The 18,260-nt window shown below is 47.6% G+C and overlaps 1 protein-coding gene across 1 annotated transcript; it reads right to left on the bottom strand.

The window, feature by feature from the left end:
* Positions 1–1,891: 1,891 nt before the first annotated feature.
* Positions 1,892–16,518, bottom strand: TAGLN3 (transgelin 3). The gene is made up of 6 exons (XM_027979919.3): positions 16,385–16,518; positions 16,055–16,154; positions 15,547–15,728; positions 14,177–14,351; positions 3,718–3,820; positions 1,892–2,359 (listed from the first exon to the last, which is right to left on the bottom strand). Exons 3-6 carry the CDS (start codon positions 15,724–15,726, stop codon positions 2,218–2,220), a joined length of 600 nt encoding a protein of 199 aa, XP_027835720.2. The 5' UTR covers positions 15,727–15,728; positions 16,055–16,154; positions 16,385–16,518; the 3' UTR covers positions 1,892–2,217.
* Between the last annotated feature and the right edge of the window lie 1,742 nt (positions 16,519–18,260).

Below are 18,260 nucleotides of genomic sequence, written 5' to 3'. Positions count from 1 at the left end.
CCCACATCTCCTCATCTCTCACATTGCCAGGCAGATTCTTTGGACTCTCTCATTCTTTGCTTCCTACCTCAATCCTGGGCACTCAGGGTAAAATTGTCTCCTAGAGCCTCACATTTTTCAACACCGTCATCTCCAGGCTAAAACATCTGATGGGACTGAAGGGGTGGGAGCCTGATGGAGGAGGGGAGTCTTGTTAGGAGGAAAACAAGCCGGAGTGCTGGCAAGTTCACTGTGTTGCTTGCTCCTCCCTCCAGCTGGCCTCTGTCAACCCTGGACTATGCTGCTTTCCTGCCTCTTAGAGTCTCTGGTGGAGCCAGGGCAATGTAGAAAACAGAACAAGCATACTCTGAAAACTCTCTCCCACACCTAGCCCCCCACCTCCATATGGAGGTTATGTCCTATGTCCCCCCTCCCCTGCCATCAATCCCAAATGGGAATCTAACCATCTTCCAACTCTCACCAGGAATTTCCTCCCAGTTTCATATAATTTGGGGGATTCCATTAACCTCCCTCTCTTGCTTTTATGGCAAATTCAAGGTAAAGTTTGAGAAAAGAATTCAGGTCCATGTTAATATAACATCTTTCCAGGAATGGACAACTTACCAGTGGTTGTCAGAGGGTCACTAGGTCTTCTAGAGAGTACATTAGATCCTTTATGTGACCCACAGAATAATTTCCTTTAGAAAGTAAAAGTCGCTCAGTCATGTCTGACTCTTTGTGACCCCACAGACTGCAACCTGTCAGGCGCCTCTGTCCATGGAATTCTCTAGGCAAGAATACTGGAGTGGGTTGCCATTTCCTTCTCCAGGGGATCTTCCCAACCCAGGGATCAAACCAGTGACTTTCATATCTCCTGCACTGGCAGGCAGATTCCTTACCACTAGCGCCACCTGGGAAAGCCCTACGTGAAGGAGCAGGGACCAAAATTTGGCCTCCTCCCCACCCCACTTCAGTTCAGTTCAGTTCAGTTGCTCAGTCGTGTCCGACTCTTTGCGACCCATGAATCGCTTCAGCCCCATGGAAATCCTGCAGGACTCTCTACGGAAGCCTTGAACTGCAAAAAACATGGTCTGATGAACCATCATCCAGCATCTAGAGTGTGGCACTGTCTATAGTTTCATTAATTTTACCTTTTCTTGTTAGTTAACAATTCATTATATAAGTAAAAGACTGTTTTTTTACTAAATGAATCACAGTGTTTTCCTTTATCACTGGGAGGAAAAAGTAAGATGAATTGGTGGTTCCCGAGGTTTATTTGCCTTCTTAAGCTTTCATGGGTGAGAAAAATATTTAAAACATCTCATCTTAGCTAGATCCAGTCTTGGGCAAAGTTCAAGAGTGTTCAGTAAACTAATGTTTACAGAGAGCAATGTAGATTGCTTATCATTTCTGGCTGATGAAGAAACTGTATAAATATCTGCATCAGACCCAGAATCTGGCCTGTGGGGAGGAAGATTATTGATATAGAAGGGAAAACTGTTCTCTTCTTCAATCACTCATCCAGCTGATATAAACACCCTCCATACTTTCTGGGCATCTATACATGAGTCCCTGAAGAACTGGGGTTTTGGATTGCTCATTTCTGTGTCGTCCCCCTGACTCCCTGGCCAGAGTCTGGCATAATGAACATAAGGTAGGTACTCAAAAAATATGAGGGGGGCAAAGACCTTGTTCTTGAGCTCTTGGCTTCAGGCTGTCAGAGTGGGCAAAACTGTTCCAAAACGTTTTACCGCAACTGTCAAGATGACCAATATAACCTTGCAAGGGCTACCTCAAAGTTAACTTACATTTCTACAGCTATAAACACAGCTTAATTCCATATTGCTGGCTTCTTGAAGGAAATGACCAGCCCTGCCTGCAAAGTCCCTAGAGACAAAGGAGAAACTTTACATTTGAAGACACAAGACTAATTTGTTTATTAGGTGTGTTCTGCAAGTTGAGGAGGGAAATTTTTGGCAAATAAATAAATAAATAATCAGACAAACGAAGGCTTCTAGGGCAAAGGAGCTGAGGAAGAGGAAGCGGAGTCTTTGCATAGTTCTAAATGAACAGGAGGTGGCAGCAGTAGGCAACGTGGATTCGCAGCAGAAACGCAGCACTTGCAAAAACCAGGGGCAGGAGGCTTTGAGAAGGTCAGAAGGTGGCTAACTACTTCTTTATCATAGAGACCACGATGCGGCACTTCCGTCCCCGCTACAGGTCGTGGGACGTGGCGTCTTACATGATCTGCCTGGGCATTCCATACCCGGTCATGCCTGCCTGGGAGGCTCCCTTGTTGCTGCCCATCTGTAGGCCTATTACGTTCTGTCCCTGGCGAAGCTGCTCCTCGGAAAATCCTCTCCGATTCTGCTGGGCTTTCCTGGGCAGAGGGAATGAGATGGAACAATTTCATTCCGTTTTTAAAACTTTCCCAAGATATGCAGTTAGACATGTTCTTTTGGGGGCCACCAATTAGAAGGACAGGCCCTATTCTGAACCACAGTCCTGCCAAGAACTATGGTTCTACCCTGAGCTATGACCCTACCCTGAGCTATGACCCTACCCTGGGTTACGGTACCACCTGGGCCAGGACCCTACCACAGATGGGCCCTACTATGATATACAACCTCTATACTCCTCAAGTGAATTTCCAGAATTTCCACAGCAAAGAACTGGTGCTGCTTCTCTGAAGATTTTACTCTCAGACAGCTTTCCTGTCTCTCCTCTCATCAGTTACCTCAAGCCCTTGTGAAAATTAAAATCAGTTCCTTTTTATCAAGCATTTCATTAATCCCACTAAACCCTTTTCTGTATAGGGCCAAGGATGAACATTCCACCTTAGCGCTGAGGGATGTAGTGAGTTAAGGAGGTGAAATTTCTTCCCCTAGACAGATGTCTGCGAGCTTTAGTGAAGAGCCAGATCGTAAATAATGCTGGTTTTATGGGCCATATAGACCACGGTAGGTCACTAACAAAATGGGGGCTGAAACCAGGGTTTTACCTGGCAATATCTAGGAGCTTTTCAGACCAGGTTCATTTAAATTGCCACAAGCTGGTACCTTTTTAAACTGCCAAGAAGAAGAGGGGATTAGAGGAATGAAGGGTCAATTATCTGTACAATGTGCTCTTTTCATCCCCCACTGAGCTACTGGGTTAACTTTAAGCTCCCTTGCTACCTCTCTCTGCCCCAAACAAACAGCAAAACAAATTTCTTTAGGAAAAGGCCCTTTACTGACACGATGATATAATTTATTATCCACTTCAGGCCACCTCTGAGAGTGACACAGAATGCTATTAATGGATATGCTAGGAGGACAGGACGGTTCCAACAAGTAAAACATACTTTCCCTTCATTACGTGGGAAAATAAATAAATAAATATGTACATTCAGGGCAACTTGGCTCATAATAAAACCAAATTCAGACATCAAGGCAGATGTGAGAAAAGCCATTCAGTTCTGCTCCGTCTCAGGAGAGACATAATGTGGGCAGTGAGCTGCAGCAGTCAGGTATCTGAAAAGCAGGAAGAGCTCTGGTGGTATATTCACCCGAACTGGCAGCATCGGTCTAGCCTTGTTCTGGGAGATTCAGCTGTGGGGCTGTGTTTGCCTGTGTCTAGCCTGGACTTTGTGTCCAAACAGCCTCCGGGGAGCTCCAAGGCTTCAGATGCTCACTTTTGTGAAAATCATCCTCGGCCCAGGGAAGAGGAGAGCGTGTGACTGAAAAGGCCTTTTTTTACCTGTGAAACCAGGACGGTTCTCCCCGGTAACAGCCATCATCCTTGGTGACAGCAACGCTGCCCAGAGCCATCAGGGTCCTCTGCACGGCCGCCATGTCCTTTCCTGGAAGCCAATGGAGAGATTAAAGCCAAGCGTGTGTCGGGGCCAAGGAGTCAAGGAGGATGGGGCTGGTCCTCTGGGAAGAAGTTCTCATAGGAAACTGTAGTTGAGCACCCTCGAGAGAGAGGCATACAAAATACACCTCAAAGTGGCCCAAAGACAACCACAGCCAAACTCCTCAGAAAGGAACAACAACAAAAATCTCCTGACTATTCTTTATGTGGTGCATGCCCAGAGACACCCAGGCTCGAACCCATTCCCACTTGCATGCGTAACACATTCCAATAACTGAGCAGCGCAGACAGAGGTGGGTCCCTGCCCTTAGCAGAGGCCCCAGCCTCTAAGGGTTCTACAGCAGTGGTGAGAGAAGGTGCTGTGGGCAGACTGGCGTGGGGATCTGCACAGGAGATTTTCCTCCGGACTGAAAAGAGAAAAGGAAACTGGAAAGATACTGACTGGATGGATGAACTGCACCAAACCCCAGGAGGATTCTTTCTTTTACTTTATCTGGGTTAAAAGGGTCTAAAATCACCCATGTGCATCAGATCGAGTATTCACTTGGTCCTTTGGGCTGGAGGCCTGGCAGATGAAGACAAGCAAATCAACACAGAGAGCATCCAGTGTGATGTGGTGAGAGGCTCTTCATTTTGTGCTGCTTGAAAGGAGCTAAATGGAGATAATAAATAAATAGCCTGCAGGAGAGAGAGTGAGGGAGGGAGAGAGGAGGAGAGACTGAGAGAAAGTGAAGGAGAGGTATGCCCCCTCACTCAAGGGGAAGGGGCACACTGTCACCGAAGGAGCCCTGACCCTTCACCCACGGAGCGGACAACTGGCCTACAAGGCAGTCTCCTCTTCCCATCCTTTCTCCCTCCCCGCTTCTAGCCGGCTGACATGGCCTGGACAAGGAAAAGAGAAATTGCTACTGTGCTTAGCTCCACAATTTAGAACCAGATCACAGACATACGTACGGCACAAGTGTGGAGTGCAGAAGCTAAAGCCCCAGGCTGGGGGAGAGGTGCAGTGTTCAGTCTAGCAGGGGGCTGTGAAAGTTAAGGGCAGACACTAAAGTTCCTCTTGAGACTGAGTGAACCATCTGCAATCTCCCCGGGGTAGGCTGCTGCAGCCTCATCCCCAGGGAATACAGAATTGCAGGGGAAAGGCAGACAAAAAGTGAGAATGTAGCATAACTATAACAAAATAAACTATTAAGGCCCGCAGAGGAAGTCCAGTTCAGGATGTCCATTTATTTAAAGAGGAGAGAGAGACAGCGGATCCTCAGCTCTCTCCCCGCCCCCTCCTCCACTGCCCACATTAACCACAGGATGATTTCCTGGATTGTGAGGCCCTGAGGGATGGATAATACATACAGAGATGAAACTTTCTCAATGGAGAGCCCCACACCAGACGCAAGGAACAGCTGGGGTGGTGGAGAAAGGAGGATCTGGGCAGCAGATGGAAGGAGGCGGGCCCAAGGGATACTTAGAAGTCAGAGAGAGGAAATGGAGAAGAGGTTATGAGAATGTTCCCTCTCTTCCGCAGATTTAAAGCATTTCTGTGACTGTCACTGTATCATAGGATACTTTTTTTTTTTTTTGATAGAACTGTCGTGATGATATTCTGAAAGATCACTGTGGGAGGAGATAAGGAGAGGGCTTGCTTTCAAGCAGTGAGCCGTTAAAGGGAACCTTGAGAAGCTGAAGCACGTGGACGCTTAGGAAGGTCTGGGTACATCACTCATCTCCACTCTCTACGGGAAGCACACCGGAAATCTGTGCCTGGTGGTTGGAAAGAGCACATCTGGCATGTCCAGGATCTGGGAAAATGTGGAGCCTGGCACCTGGCAAGCAGCCACAGATACTACCCTGGTGCCAGGGGTGGGAAGCAAGCTCTGTTAAACCATAGACCCAGCCCCCATCCCATCACATAGGGCTAACACACACACTGCATGAGCCCAGAGAGGAGGAGAGAGGGAACTAAGCTGGGGGCAAGGGGAAGACATCCAGGAATGTAGACCTACAAATCCCACCCCACCCTCAAGCCAGAAGCGTCTGAAAGGAAGAAATTGCGTGACTGGGCAGAAGAAGCTGGGTAAACAGGCATTAGACAGGGAAAAACTGGAAAAACTTTTTTAAAAAAAGAAAGGTCCAGAGATAAGAGATTTGTTATAAATGATAGGCTAAACACTTTATTGGTTTCCCTGGTAGCTGAGATGGTAAAGAATATGCCTGTAATGTGGGAGACCTGGGTTCAATCCCTGGGTAAGGAAGATTCCCCTGGAGAAGGGATAGGCTACCCACTCCAGTATCGTGGGCTTCCCATGTGACTCAGCTGGTAAAGAATCCGCCGGCAATGCAGGAGACCTGGGTTTGATATCTGGGTCAGAAGACCCCCTGGAGAAGGAAATGGCAACCCACTCCAGGATTCTGGCCTGGAGAATCCCATGGACAGAGGACCCTGGCAGGCTATAGTCCATGGGGGTCACAGAGTCAAACATAACTGAGCAACTTTCACTTCAAAAACACTTCATTATATGTGATTGTGACCTCCATTTCGTAGCTGTTGCTGCTAAGTCATTTTAGTCGTGTCCAACTCTTTGTGACCCTACAGACCATAGCCCACCAGGCTCCTCAGACCATGAGATTCTCTGGGCAAGAATACTGTAATGGATTGCCATGACCTCCTCCTGGGGATCTTCCCAACCCAGGGATTGAACCCATGTCTCTTACATCTCCTGTATTGGCTGGCGGGTTCTTTACCACTAGAGCCATCTGTGAAGCGGTAACTCAGATGGAAAAGAATCTGCCTGCAATGCGGGATACTGGGGTTCAATCCCTGGGTCGGGAAGATCCCCTGGAGAAGTGCATGGCTACACACTCCAGTATTCTTGCCTAGAGAATTCCATGGACAGAGGAGTCTGCCGGGCTATAGTCCGTGAAGTCACAGAGTCAGACACAACTCAGCGACTAACAGTTTCACTGGCCCCCATGGATTTGGTATGATTCCTCCCAACAGGTGGATGGAAAAATTAAACTTAGGAAAGTTAATTAACTTGCCAGAGCTACCCAACAAGTAAATCAGGGCCAAGCTCTAACTCAGGTCTGTCTGAAGGCAAAGCCCACAAACAGTCTAGGAGACCACACTGCCATCTCCCACAGGCATAAAATCCCCATAAAATCTGGGGCACAAATTTCAAATGACCTCAAATCTTTGTTTTGTTTGGAATAATTTCTCAACCCTAGTCAGATTAAAGCAAAAGAAAGCAGTTGGGGGCCCAGAGATCCCTACCAGTTTGCAGATCAAGTCAAAATAATTATTGTCAAGATTAAGTAATATAAATGAACAGAAATCTGCCTTCTGTAACCAGTTCATGTCTATTTTATTTTCTAAAAGGCACACTTTGGAAAGAATTCTACTATTTTGGGTGAACAGAATGGGAAGAGAGCCTCTATTCCAGCCTCATTTCTCTTGCCAGTTCAGAAGCTCAGATGAAGTGCTATTGGGTAGAAGGGAGCTGTTTTGGGAGGTTGATTTCTGTCACTGAGAGTCAAGCATTGAAATGTTTGAAGGAGCAGTGAGGTTAGGAAAGATCTGTGAAGCGAGCCAGTTATAAAGCAGTAAAAGCTAAACTGCTGAATCACAACCGCACATCCATCTGCCTAGTACCCAGCCTGCTCTAGGACATAGTTTCCCAAACTTCTGGAATTATTTATCGGATGGGGTTGGGGGAATCACTTTAAAAATATAAAAATTTCTGACTTTCTTTAAAAAAAAAATGAAATTTGAGGTCATTCCCTGGAGGGACTGATCTGGCAGTCCTGGGTGGGGCCTGGGAGTTTGTATTTTTAATAATCTTTCCATATGATTCATGCCATCAGACAAATTTAAGAAACACGGGTTTTACCTGGTGACTCCTAACTAGACCGATTATCAGAATTACCTGAGGATCTTGAAAATTCACATCCTGGGACCATCTCCTGTGATGATTCTGATGCAGCCAGATGGACATGCAAGCACTGCCCCCAATACTATATTTTTTTAATTTTTAAAAACATCCCAATGTCTGATATGTGGTAGGTACTAAATTAAAGTTGTTAAGCAATAACTGCTTCCTTCAGAGCTACTCTCCACAAAGTCAGAAGTAACATCAATAGTTAAACATTGGGGAGGCTGCTCAGAACCTCAGAAGCTTGGAATTGCTTTGCTTCCTGAAAACTACCCCAGACATTTTGACAAGATAGCTTGAAATTGCTGTTCAAGGCTATTTCTCCAAGAAAAAGAGGGTGAAAGAGGAAGAACGGGGAGGAGGAGAATGGTTCTAAACTACCAACTAGGTGCTGGGAACTTTTCTCGATGCCGGGAGTGTATGAACAGTCCAGGTGGCGGTGGTGGTTTAGTCGCCAAGTCGTGTCCAACTCTCGCGACCCCGTGGACTATAGCCCTCCAGGCTCCTCTGTCCATGGGATTTTCCCAGGCAGGAATACTGGAGTAGGTTGCCATTTCCTTCTTAAGGGGACCTTCCTGACCCAGGGATTGAACCTGAGTCTCCTGCACTGCAGGGAAATTCTTTCCTGGCTAAGCCACCAGGGAAGCTCAGAGTCCAGGTGGTGATCTGAGACCACTGGCTACAGACGTAAAGTGATACACAAAAGAGAGGGGCCACGTTTACAGTAACAGCTCAGGATTTTAATCAGGCTCCTGAGCCCTTCCAGCCCCCTGTCATCGGGGAAACTAATATTAGACTCGCAATTATAAAAAGAGATGGTGGCGATGTAGCTTTCCTTGTCAGAATCTCTCAAAGCAACTTACCTGACAGCACTCCGTTCCCTGTTTACTGCTTTATCACAGTGCAGTGTCTCCCCGGTATGGTCTTACACTCCAGCAATTAAAGGATCATGTCCAGGGGAGGGGGGCGGGCCAAGGGTTCTACATTATAAGGAACCTCAGTGCCCATAGCGTTTGAAGGCTTTTACCGAAAAGATACCTGAACGAGGATTCTGTTCCTTTAATTTAAAAATTATTGTCATTCTGTTATGCATGTCTTTGGGTAGAAAAAAGTAAAAAGTTAAAGAGAAAGAAACAAGGCCAGAGGAGTCATCTGGGCAGGTATAGTCAGGTTGGATACTCTGCTTTCAATACTAATACTCAGTCTTACATTCAAAGCTCTTACTTTGGAATTACTTTTATTTTACGTATTCTTGACTCCACCTTGTTGCTCTTAGAATACTGGGTGCTTTTTTGTTGTTTTTTTTTTTTTCCAATCTTTTTGGGACTTATAGAGAAAGCAGTCAGTGGATGAAAAAAACATTTCTTATTTTCCTGAGTAATAATTTAGGCATAACCCTCAATTCGGCACTGAAGGTAGAAAACTATTGCTTTAGACCAGGGGGAAGCGTCAGAGGGTAGTTTGGGCTCCTTGCCTCCCTGAGAAATTCTGTAGGGCAGTGGTTCTCAGAGTGGAGTTCCCAGACCAGCCGAAGCAGTATCACCTGTGAATGGGTAAGAAATGCAAACCCCTAGGCCCCACCCCAGACTTAATACCTCCAAAACTCTGGGGCTGAGGTCTACTAATCTGGGTTTTCACAAGCCTAACAGGAGGTTCTCTCTGGTGCACACGGCAGCTGAAGGACCACTGCTAAAGGAAGAGCCCACCAAACACCAGAGTGAGCAGTGCTTGGAGTAAATGCAGTAATGGCTGCTCTGAGAGAAAAGGAGGCTTCAAGCAGCAGGCATTTCTGTAATGTCTCAAGTCACTATGGGTACCATACAATGTCCCCGAACAACTCTCAGACTGGTGAAAAGTCCCGTCTTTTCTTGCTATTGAGGAATGACACATATAGTGACACCTCCCAGAGAACATATACGGCTCCATATTTGGAATATATTCCAGGCACTCCACCCTCAGTATAAACCTCGCCGACACTCAGTCATCAAGGAGGGGAACACGAAGACGGCATAAAGCCATGTGTCCCAGACCCTCATCAGTAGGATTATGGGGAAGAGCAATCAGATGTGATTGATCTTTGAGTCTTGCCTCCTCTGACATTCTAGAATTCTAGGTTGTCTAATACTCATCGCCTGGTTATGCACGGGAACCAAAAAGGATATTTACTGATGGACTGACAGCAGAGGGAAAAAAACCAATGTTTATTAGGTGTCTCTTAGCCAGGCATCGCGCTAGGTGTTTTACACATTTAATCCTTGCAAGAATCCTACAAGGGGAGAGCTGATTACAGAGAAGGGAACTGAGCCTCTGAGAAACTAAGCAGTCTAAGCAAGGTCTGGAGCATGACGCTAAAACTCACTTTCTTCCCATAGTATCAAGACCCCTCAGTTTGGAATAGGCAAAGCAATACTACATCATGGGGAAAAACAAGAAGGCTAATGACCTTAGAGGTGAGAAAAAGTCAAAAAAGAGACCAAAAATACGGCCCCTCGTTTTGGAGAATGGCCAGAGGTGAAGCCACTGGAGATGACAGAGAGAGAAAAGGTCTTCCAGGCAACCCTACCAGCTGCTGTGTGAGGCCCTTAATGAAGTCCATTCATTCCAGACAGAACATGTGCCCTTCCCAGCCTTGCTCCTGCTGCCCTCACTTTCTATTAGTCTTTTTAAAGAGACAATGATAATAGTAACTTGAAAATTGCTATCATATTTTATGGTCTACTCTTCCACAGTAGAAGCACTGTGCTAAGCACTTTTAATGCATTGTCTCATTGACACCTTACACCAACCCTGCGAAACAGATACTATTATTCCCATTTTACAAGTGAGAAAATAGAAGCTTAGAAAAGCTCACTGGTAAATGGTGGAGCAGAGGCTTGAATCTGGTGGTCTAATTTTTGACTTAGGGGCCTGCACTCTCCTACCCTCCAGGGTGACATTTCTTTGCACGCTTTGTGACCAGCATACTCACTTTCTCTCATGCATTATCTCTTACACACACAGACACCCCTCCTTTTCTGGCTCCTCCCTTTCTCTCCTTCTCTCTTTCCCTCCACAGAAGAGATGCTGAAAACTAACCTCCATTGCTCTCCTGAGTCACAACTGAGATGGCCCCACCTGTCCTTTCCAGGGACCCAGGGTGAATCCCAAACCCGCCAGGCATCCACCTTCTCCCATCCATGAGAAAGACCTCTCCTTCCATGGCTCTAAGCTGCCTTCACTGCTCCTCTACCACTGAAAGGAACAGGTCACCCAGCTTCCTTCAAGGGGAACTCCAGTAACCTTATCTATATCTCTGTAGTTGGGTTGTTTTTTTAGACCATTCAGCCCTGGGTTCCTTCTTAAGGCCTTGAACCTTTTATTCTGGTTGCCCCCAAATCCATTCCAAACATTCCACCTTGTATCTAAAAGGGGTTTCAAGATAGAGGATACCTCTGGGGCGTCTGCTTGTCTAAACAACTGAAGCTAAAAGAGAAGACATTTGGCAAGCTTTGGGCTCCTGCGGCTTTATTCGTCTGCGACATAAGAGCAGCACAGAGTCACTGGGCAGCCATGGGCAAGCAGAGCCTTACTTAGGAAGATGCCAAGCAGGGGAGACAAGGGACTGAGAGCTGTCAAGTATAAAGTGCCTGCAGACAAGGAAGAGAAGTACCCAAGCAAGGAGGGCTGGCCCCTCAGAGCCACAGCTACCATGACCACAATGCGTGGAATCTGGAGTGAATGTGAGTAATGTGAAATTTGATGACAGTGTCAAAACCACAGGCCAGGTGCAGAAGAGCAAGAAGAATGTGAAACTAAGCTAAGGGGATGGCCAGTCCAATAGCTGAGCACACAAACATGGATAGCCTCTCACGCACATAGGCACATCGACACCTGCCAGCCTGCCCAGCAGCATCCCTTAGACGCCAGCTTACTCATCCCCAGACTCGCAGGGGACCAGCAGCTCTGGCAGAAGGATCCAGCCTTGCGCTTGTCGGTGCTGCTAGTCCATGGGTTTCACTCCTGGACTCACCCAGGGCCACAATGCTCCCCCATCTCTGCTCAAAGCAACCCACTTTCCTGCCTCTGGCTCCATTGTATGGTAACCAGCCCAAGCTGCAGACAGGGCTCCTGGGGGATGTCAAGTATCCCTTCTAGCACACAGAATGAACCTCCCAAACTCAGTCCTGAATTGTTCCTCCATGGAGGGGCCCACCAGGCCCTGGAGCCTCTAGACTCTTTCAAGTATCTGCTCTATGCCAGCTCTCCTGACTACAGCATCTCAGCCACAGCACCCTGGCAGTAATCAGTTGCCTTCCTTATGTCCTTTATAGCCCCTTCTTTTGCCCTGGGAGCCCACTTGTCCACCTTAGAGTGTCTGCTTTTCCCCTTTTCTCTAGAAGTATCACCCTGCCTTGGAGCCCACCCTTCCACTACCCCATCTCAGGCGCCCACTGTCACACTGATGCCCTTCAACTTCCTTCTTCCCTGAGAGCTAGCTGATGCCCAGGGTTGGGACAGGTAGTACAATATACATAAGTAATTGTGGGTGAGCTCTAGTGTCATCACCACCTACTCTACTTATCAGGGAACCTTTGCCCCCTGTCCTCCTCCCCCTCACTGCTAGCACCTCCTGTGCCTAAAGTCCACCTGTGTGGTCTTTGGAAAAGAGGAAAGACAAGCAAAGCCTCCTCAGCACAGAAAAGCACCCTCGGGCTCCCCACCTCCCCCAGCCCTCCCAGTTTCTTCCTTATCCTATCTACTTCCTGTACTCGGTGGGGTGGGGGGACTCACTGGGACCCCTTCAATTCACACAAACCTGCCAGCACAGGGGCTCTCACCTTCCGTCCCACACAGCCCTGAATCATACTCCCTCTCCTCCTCGTCTCCTCACTCACGGTTATGACTCAACAGCACACTCGTGGTGTGGGGGAAGGAAACAGTATGCTGGCTAAATCACGGCATACAGACAGTGAAGGCCCTACTCTCTGACATCACAGAGCCTGGGTTTGAGTCCTGGCTCTGCTAATTACTAGCCAATCATACGACAACACCCCCTCTCCTGGAACTGTTAGCAGAACTGATTGGTATGAGGCAGAACGGCAATAGTACGGGGCCTAGTGTTGAGGAAAATATTGATAAGCAATAGCTACTATTATCAAGGAAAAATCAGCATAGTTTTGACCTATAAAGCAGGGACTAAAGCTCAACGATGACATTCTGCGGGGATTTGGAGGCTAGTGTCCATGAGGTTCAATGGCCTGGCCCGAAGGTCTGAATATCTGAGCTTCTAAATAATAGCAAAACATGACTGATAAACTGATGGGCATCTTAGGATTTTTAAGTACTTATCTGTGAAGGAAACAGGAAATGCCAGTTCTCTGCACGACAAGGAGACAGGGTATGTGTTGGGGGGGTGAGGATTAAGGAGGCAATTGCTTCTTTATAAGGTGTTTAATAGAATGGTCCTCTGCTAGAAATATGGTTCAACCATCATCTGAATACCCCTTCACATATCATTGTCTCCTGATCCCAGGAAAGTCTGTCCATTCTCATTGTCAGCAGAGCCACTTGGGTCACTGCCCTGAGTGTGCTGTTGGTTGAACCACTGACTGAGTATGAGAGCGAAGCATCAACCTGGTAGCCCTGCTCACACAAGTCCCTCCCTCTCCCCACCGCGGCAGGCCTGCTGTGGAAAAACATGCTTGGATGGAAGTGTACATTTGGCTCCAGGGGACTCTGAGCCCTATGACCATGGGTCCCACATTCTCTGGTGGTATCTCCACTTTCCCTAATGGTGGTGGATTGATAAATATGTCTAGAAACTTGATTTCCTTTTTATGCCTTGTTAGATTTCTTAAATCAATTCACAGCTATAAAAGAAAAAAATCATTTGTCACTGCCTCTGAGCAAATACACATCTGGAAGGTACAGTCATCAACCTCCCAGGTAATCATTTAATAAAAGGCTGGGGTGCTCTTATTTCTCAGATTGAATGACAAAATTGCACCAGGCAGCTTTGTCTATAACCCTGGCTGCTGGTGAGTCAGAAGCATACTTGCCGACCCCCATCCCCTCCAGGAGCTATCATTTGTAGAGAAAATTACGTTGTGGGAGGAGTAAGAGAAACAAGAGGCATCCATGCAGCCTTTTTAGCTTCCTCTCCACAGAGGCTTCTGTTTATGCCTTTAGTCTGCTGGGTCCCTGCTGTGTCCCGAGGTGTGTGTTCCTTAGAGGAGGAACACTTGGAATAGAACATCACAAAGTAGGAGGCAAACAGTGTGCCTGGTGACAGCTGATAATCCTCTCACACACTCAAATCACATGCGCACACACGCATGGGAGCACACGGAAGAACACTGTGGGCAGGTTTCACAAAGGGAAAAGCAAGAGGGTGGGGGGAGGGGAGAATGAGCCGAAGGCATGAGAAAGCTGTTTACCTTCCCAAAGATCCACGGTCTGAAAAATGTCGGTGGTCCTGACACCATAGATCTCCGCAGCTTTTAGGAACTGGGAGATCTGCTCCATCTGCTTAAAAGCCATCTTGGACTCTGAGATCTTGGGAATGGGCTCTTGTCCTGGTGGGTATAAACTGTTTATCAGCTTGCACAACACCTGAGGAGGGAAAGGGTAGGGGTGGGGGACAGAATCAGTGCTTCCCTTTGTATTTACTAGTCCCTAAATGCAAAGTGAATCCTGGCCCCCACAGGGCACAGACTACAGGTTTGGGCCTTGGCCAATCTGGCACCCCAGAAAGGCATGGGCTCTGAGCTGGGTGGCCAGGCTCCCACACTGAATCCCCAAAACCCATCCTTGGCTGCTCCTGACCATGGTGAGGCCGGTAGCCTGGGAATCATCTTCCCTCCTAACTCCTCCCTTCCTTTTTCTGGGTGAAGGAAAGAATGTTTAGAGAGAGAATGTGTGCAGTGATGCAGTCACGACTTCAAGCTTTCAATGGAGGGATGAGTTAGTGGCTTCCAGAGAGGCTGAATGATACAGTACTATTTCTTCCATCAAAAGGCAGATCAGAATCAGGCTTCAATAATGCATCAGATAAGGGCTAATGATATGTAAAGGAACCAAACTGGGTGGCTCCCCCTAGATACCTATAACCAAAGCGCTGGGCATAACCCAACAGAAGCCTGGGACAGCAGTTATGTAACAGTAAATCACAGCCTGTGGGAAAAGACCGGCTTGTTGGCATCGGCAGAGCCTGTGGTCCCCATCCACCCAAATACACAGCAGCATCTCCTTAGAAAAGCAGTTATCAGATAAGGATTCCCTTCAGTTTCATGAGAACCCACCCATTCAACGGACAGGCACTAAGCATCCCCAAGGCGGATAGCTCCAGGAAGAATGGGAAGGTGGTGAGACCTACTCCTCCACCCCTTCCTTTGTTTTACTATGCAACCAACCTATTATTCCTGGGGGAAGGGATCCCCCCCCCCACCCGCCCCGTCTCCCTTCCAGGAGCTGATGCACCAAGAAGGCTGGAAAGATCTCAAGGAAATACTTATCTCTACTCTCGCTGGAAAGAGCAAAAGGGCTTCCAATCTGCCAGCAACTCAGAAGCAAGCTGTGATGTCTGGGATGGGCGGAGGGTCCTCTAATCTAGCGAGGGAATTCTAGCAGGGAGCCCAAATCGTCCATCCCCGAAGAGATAAAGGCATTCCCATCTCCCTCCCCACGAGACAAGAGCTTGGCAGCCGCAGCTCCTCCGGCAGCCAGCCTCGAGTAAAAAGAGGAGACCCTGGAGGGCTTCCCTGCCCACCGCTCTCCCTCATTCACTAGGATCGCTGCCAGTCCTTACCGTTCCGTCCATCAACCATTTCTGAAAATGGGCTCTGCCCGGGGGCGGGTGCTCGATGTCCTCGGCGCACTGCAGGATGACCCAGTCCACCAGCTTGTTCTCCAGGTCCGCGTCGTACTTCTGCTCGATCTTCTCCTGCACCTCTCGGCTTAAGCCGTAGCTCGGGCCCCTGTTAGCCATCTCTGGAAGAGAAGAGAGGACACGCGAGGCATCCACACAATAGAGCAGCCGCTCGGCTCTCTGCACCCGGTTCTGGGATGTGGCTGGGCCGCCTGGCCCGGCAGCAGCAAAGCCGGCAGAGAGCCGGGCGTGGTTTAAATCAAGGAGCCAATGAAGTCACTGGGGTTTCACCTACAAACGGGAGAGAAAGCGCAGCCAAGCGCCAGTGACTCTTAGAATAAAGCCCCTGTCGGTCCGAGGCGGGTGGGGGTGGACGAGTGGGGGCTGGGGAGTGGGGGACTGGATGCCACCTCTCAGTCCCGCCTATCAATAAGACGAAACGACGCACCAGGACTCACAGTTAAGCCTGAAGCCCTGGGGCAGCAAGGGGGCTGGGTGGGAGTCGTTTCTTCCTTCCTCCCAGAGGCACTTTTGCAAAGGCAGGAACCCTGAGATGGGAGAGAGCAGGTAATTAACAGGCAGGGAGGAAGGCCCCCCTTGACGTTGCGCTGCTGATGCTACAAGCGCCTGGGAGAAGGGTACTCTGATTCGATTTTCTCATGGCTGAGGAGGGTCAAACCAGGGCCGTTGCTAAGAGCCTTCCAAAAAGCCAGCCCTCTCCGGTGTCAGTCAAGCCCGCCCGCCTCCCTCCCGCGGAGAGCTGCTTTCTCAGCCGCACGATTCTCTCCGCTGCTCCGGGGGACAGCCGGCGTTGCGCACAGGACCCGCGCACAGCTGCGCAGGGGCCGGGGCCTGTGGGAGAGTCCGTTCTGTCAGCTGTCCATCTGTCAGGAGTTGCCAAACCACTTTGCCCCTGCCCGGAGGGGAACAGTTGTCTGGTGGGGCGGGAGGGGCGGGGCTGGGAGCTGCAACGCTGCCAGGCGGATTTCATCCAGAAACTTCCATCCTGGTGGGAAACCGCCGTGCCTCAGTTTGACTTATTCAAAGAGTATAGCGTTTTAATGCGATTTTTAAATCTGAAAACACTGAGAACACGTTTTATGAATTAAAGGGAGCTCAATGTACGAAGAACTCTTGGAGTGAAAGGTTTCTATAAAGATGTCATCTGTTTGTTTTAATTAAGGACCAGGAAGGCACAGCTGACACGCTGTCAGTGGTCACTGCGTATTTGGCGTGAGCAAAGCAGACCTTGCGAAAAATCTTCAGACCTAAGTTGGCCTGAAATTTTTAGAACTGCTGAAGGTCTTGGTGGTTTGTCTTTCTAGACTATAAGCCACTTGGAGGTAAAGGTGAAGTCTTGTTGGGACTTCCTTGGTGGTCCAGTGGTTAAGACTCATATCTTCCACTGCAAGGGGATATGGGTTCAATCCCTGGTTGAAAGACTGCTAAGATCCTGTATGCAGGGAGATGCGGCCAAAAAAAAAAAAAAATTAAGTCTTATTGGTGTTATGTAAGTCTGGGTACTTTTCATGGGAAAAACATCACAAATTTTCTTTGGTTTATTCAACAACAATTTTTTTTTTTTTTTTTTTTTTGAGTAACTGTGTCAAGTACTGTGCTGGAGAGAAATAAAATATAAAATTTTCCTCTGGAATAGATTGATTAGTTGACTCAGAACATTAGATAAAACAAGTCTAGCACATGGGATAGTGATCTTTGTCCCTGTGGGAAATTGATTTGAAGCTGTGCAGGAAATGACCTCAAACAATACATGTATTGAGAAAAATCTCCTGCCAGCTGGGGCCTGGACTCGTGAAAATCTAATTACTTCATTGTTATGTGGGTGGTTTGCTTGAGAAAAGGCCTACTGGCCAGTAGCTGAAGGAGTAGAAGAGAGAACCCTGTGAAAAACAAACGGCTGCGAGAGAATCCGAGCTTTGAGGAGAGAAGTAGGTTAAAAAAAGGCTTGAGAAAGTCTGACAATCACAGGTCTGGAGGCTGCATGGACTCCTCAATTGAAGAAGCTTTAAAGGCAGCAGACTGGCTTCAGAGACTAGAAGCTCAGGGGCAAGAGTCTCTAGCAGGGAAGGTATCTGCTGAATTTTGGAAGTCAGTCAGTTGCATCTTGGGTGGAAGCAATATGGTCAGTTCTAACCTGGGACTAGCATGTTATTTCCTGTGTAGCTGGAATTACTCTAAGGAAGATTTGGTTTGTTATATAAAAGCAGAAACAATTCTAAAAGATGTACATTTGTCTTTTTTTTCAGACTGTGTTTTGCAGGTCTTGTATACCCAAAGATGCTTTTGCCACTGTAACAAAATATGTGAATGATTGAAATCATAGTTCTGGAGAGGATATAATGGTAAAGAGAGGAACTCAAACAAGGCATAATTTAGAAATGTCCAGAAACCCACAGGAAATCTTCAGAGGGAAAAAAAAAACAGAAACACAATCCCCTGGGTGGTGGCACCAGAAATTGGCTCAATCCTCTATTTACTGAGTGGCTACAGATATTATAGTTAATTTTTTCTACAACTTTTTAAAAAGGCCTATGTATCTGAGATTTTTAAAAAATGAGACATCGCAACATAGTTTAGCAGCAAAGTTAAACTTGTAAATCATAGATGCCAATCAAGGGTTATGCTTAAAATAT

Source organism: Ovis aries, chromosome 1 (genome assembly GCF_016772045.2).
Source record: "Ovis aries strain OAR_USU_Benz2616 breed Rambouillet chromosome 1, ARS-UI_Ramb_v3.0, whole genome shotgun sequence".
Lineage (NCBI taxonomy): Eukaryota > Metazoa > Chordata > Mammalia > Artiodactyla > Bovidae > Ovis > Ovis aries.
Note: the sequence above shows the minus strand (reverse complement) of the source record. Positions and strands in the feature narration are given on the sequence as shown.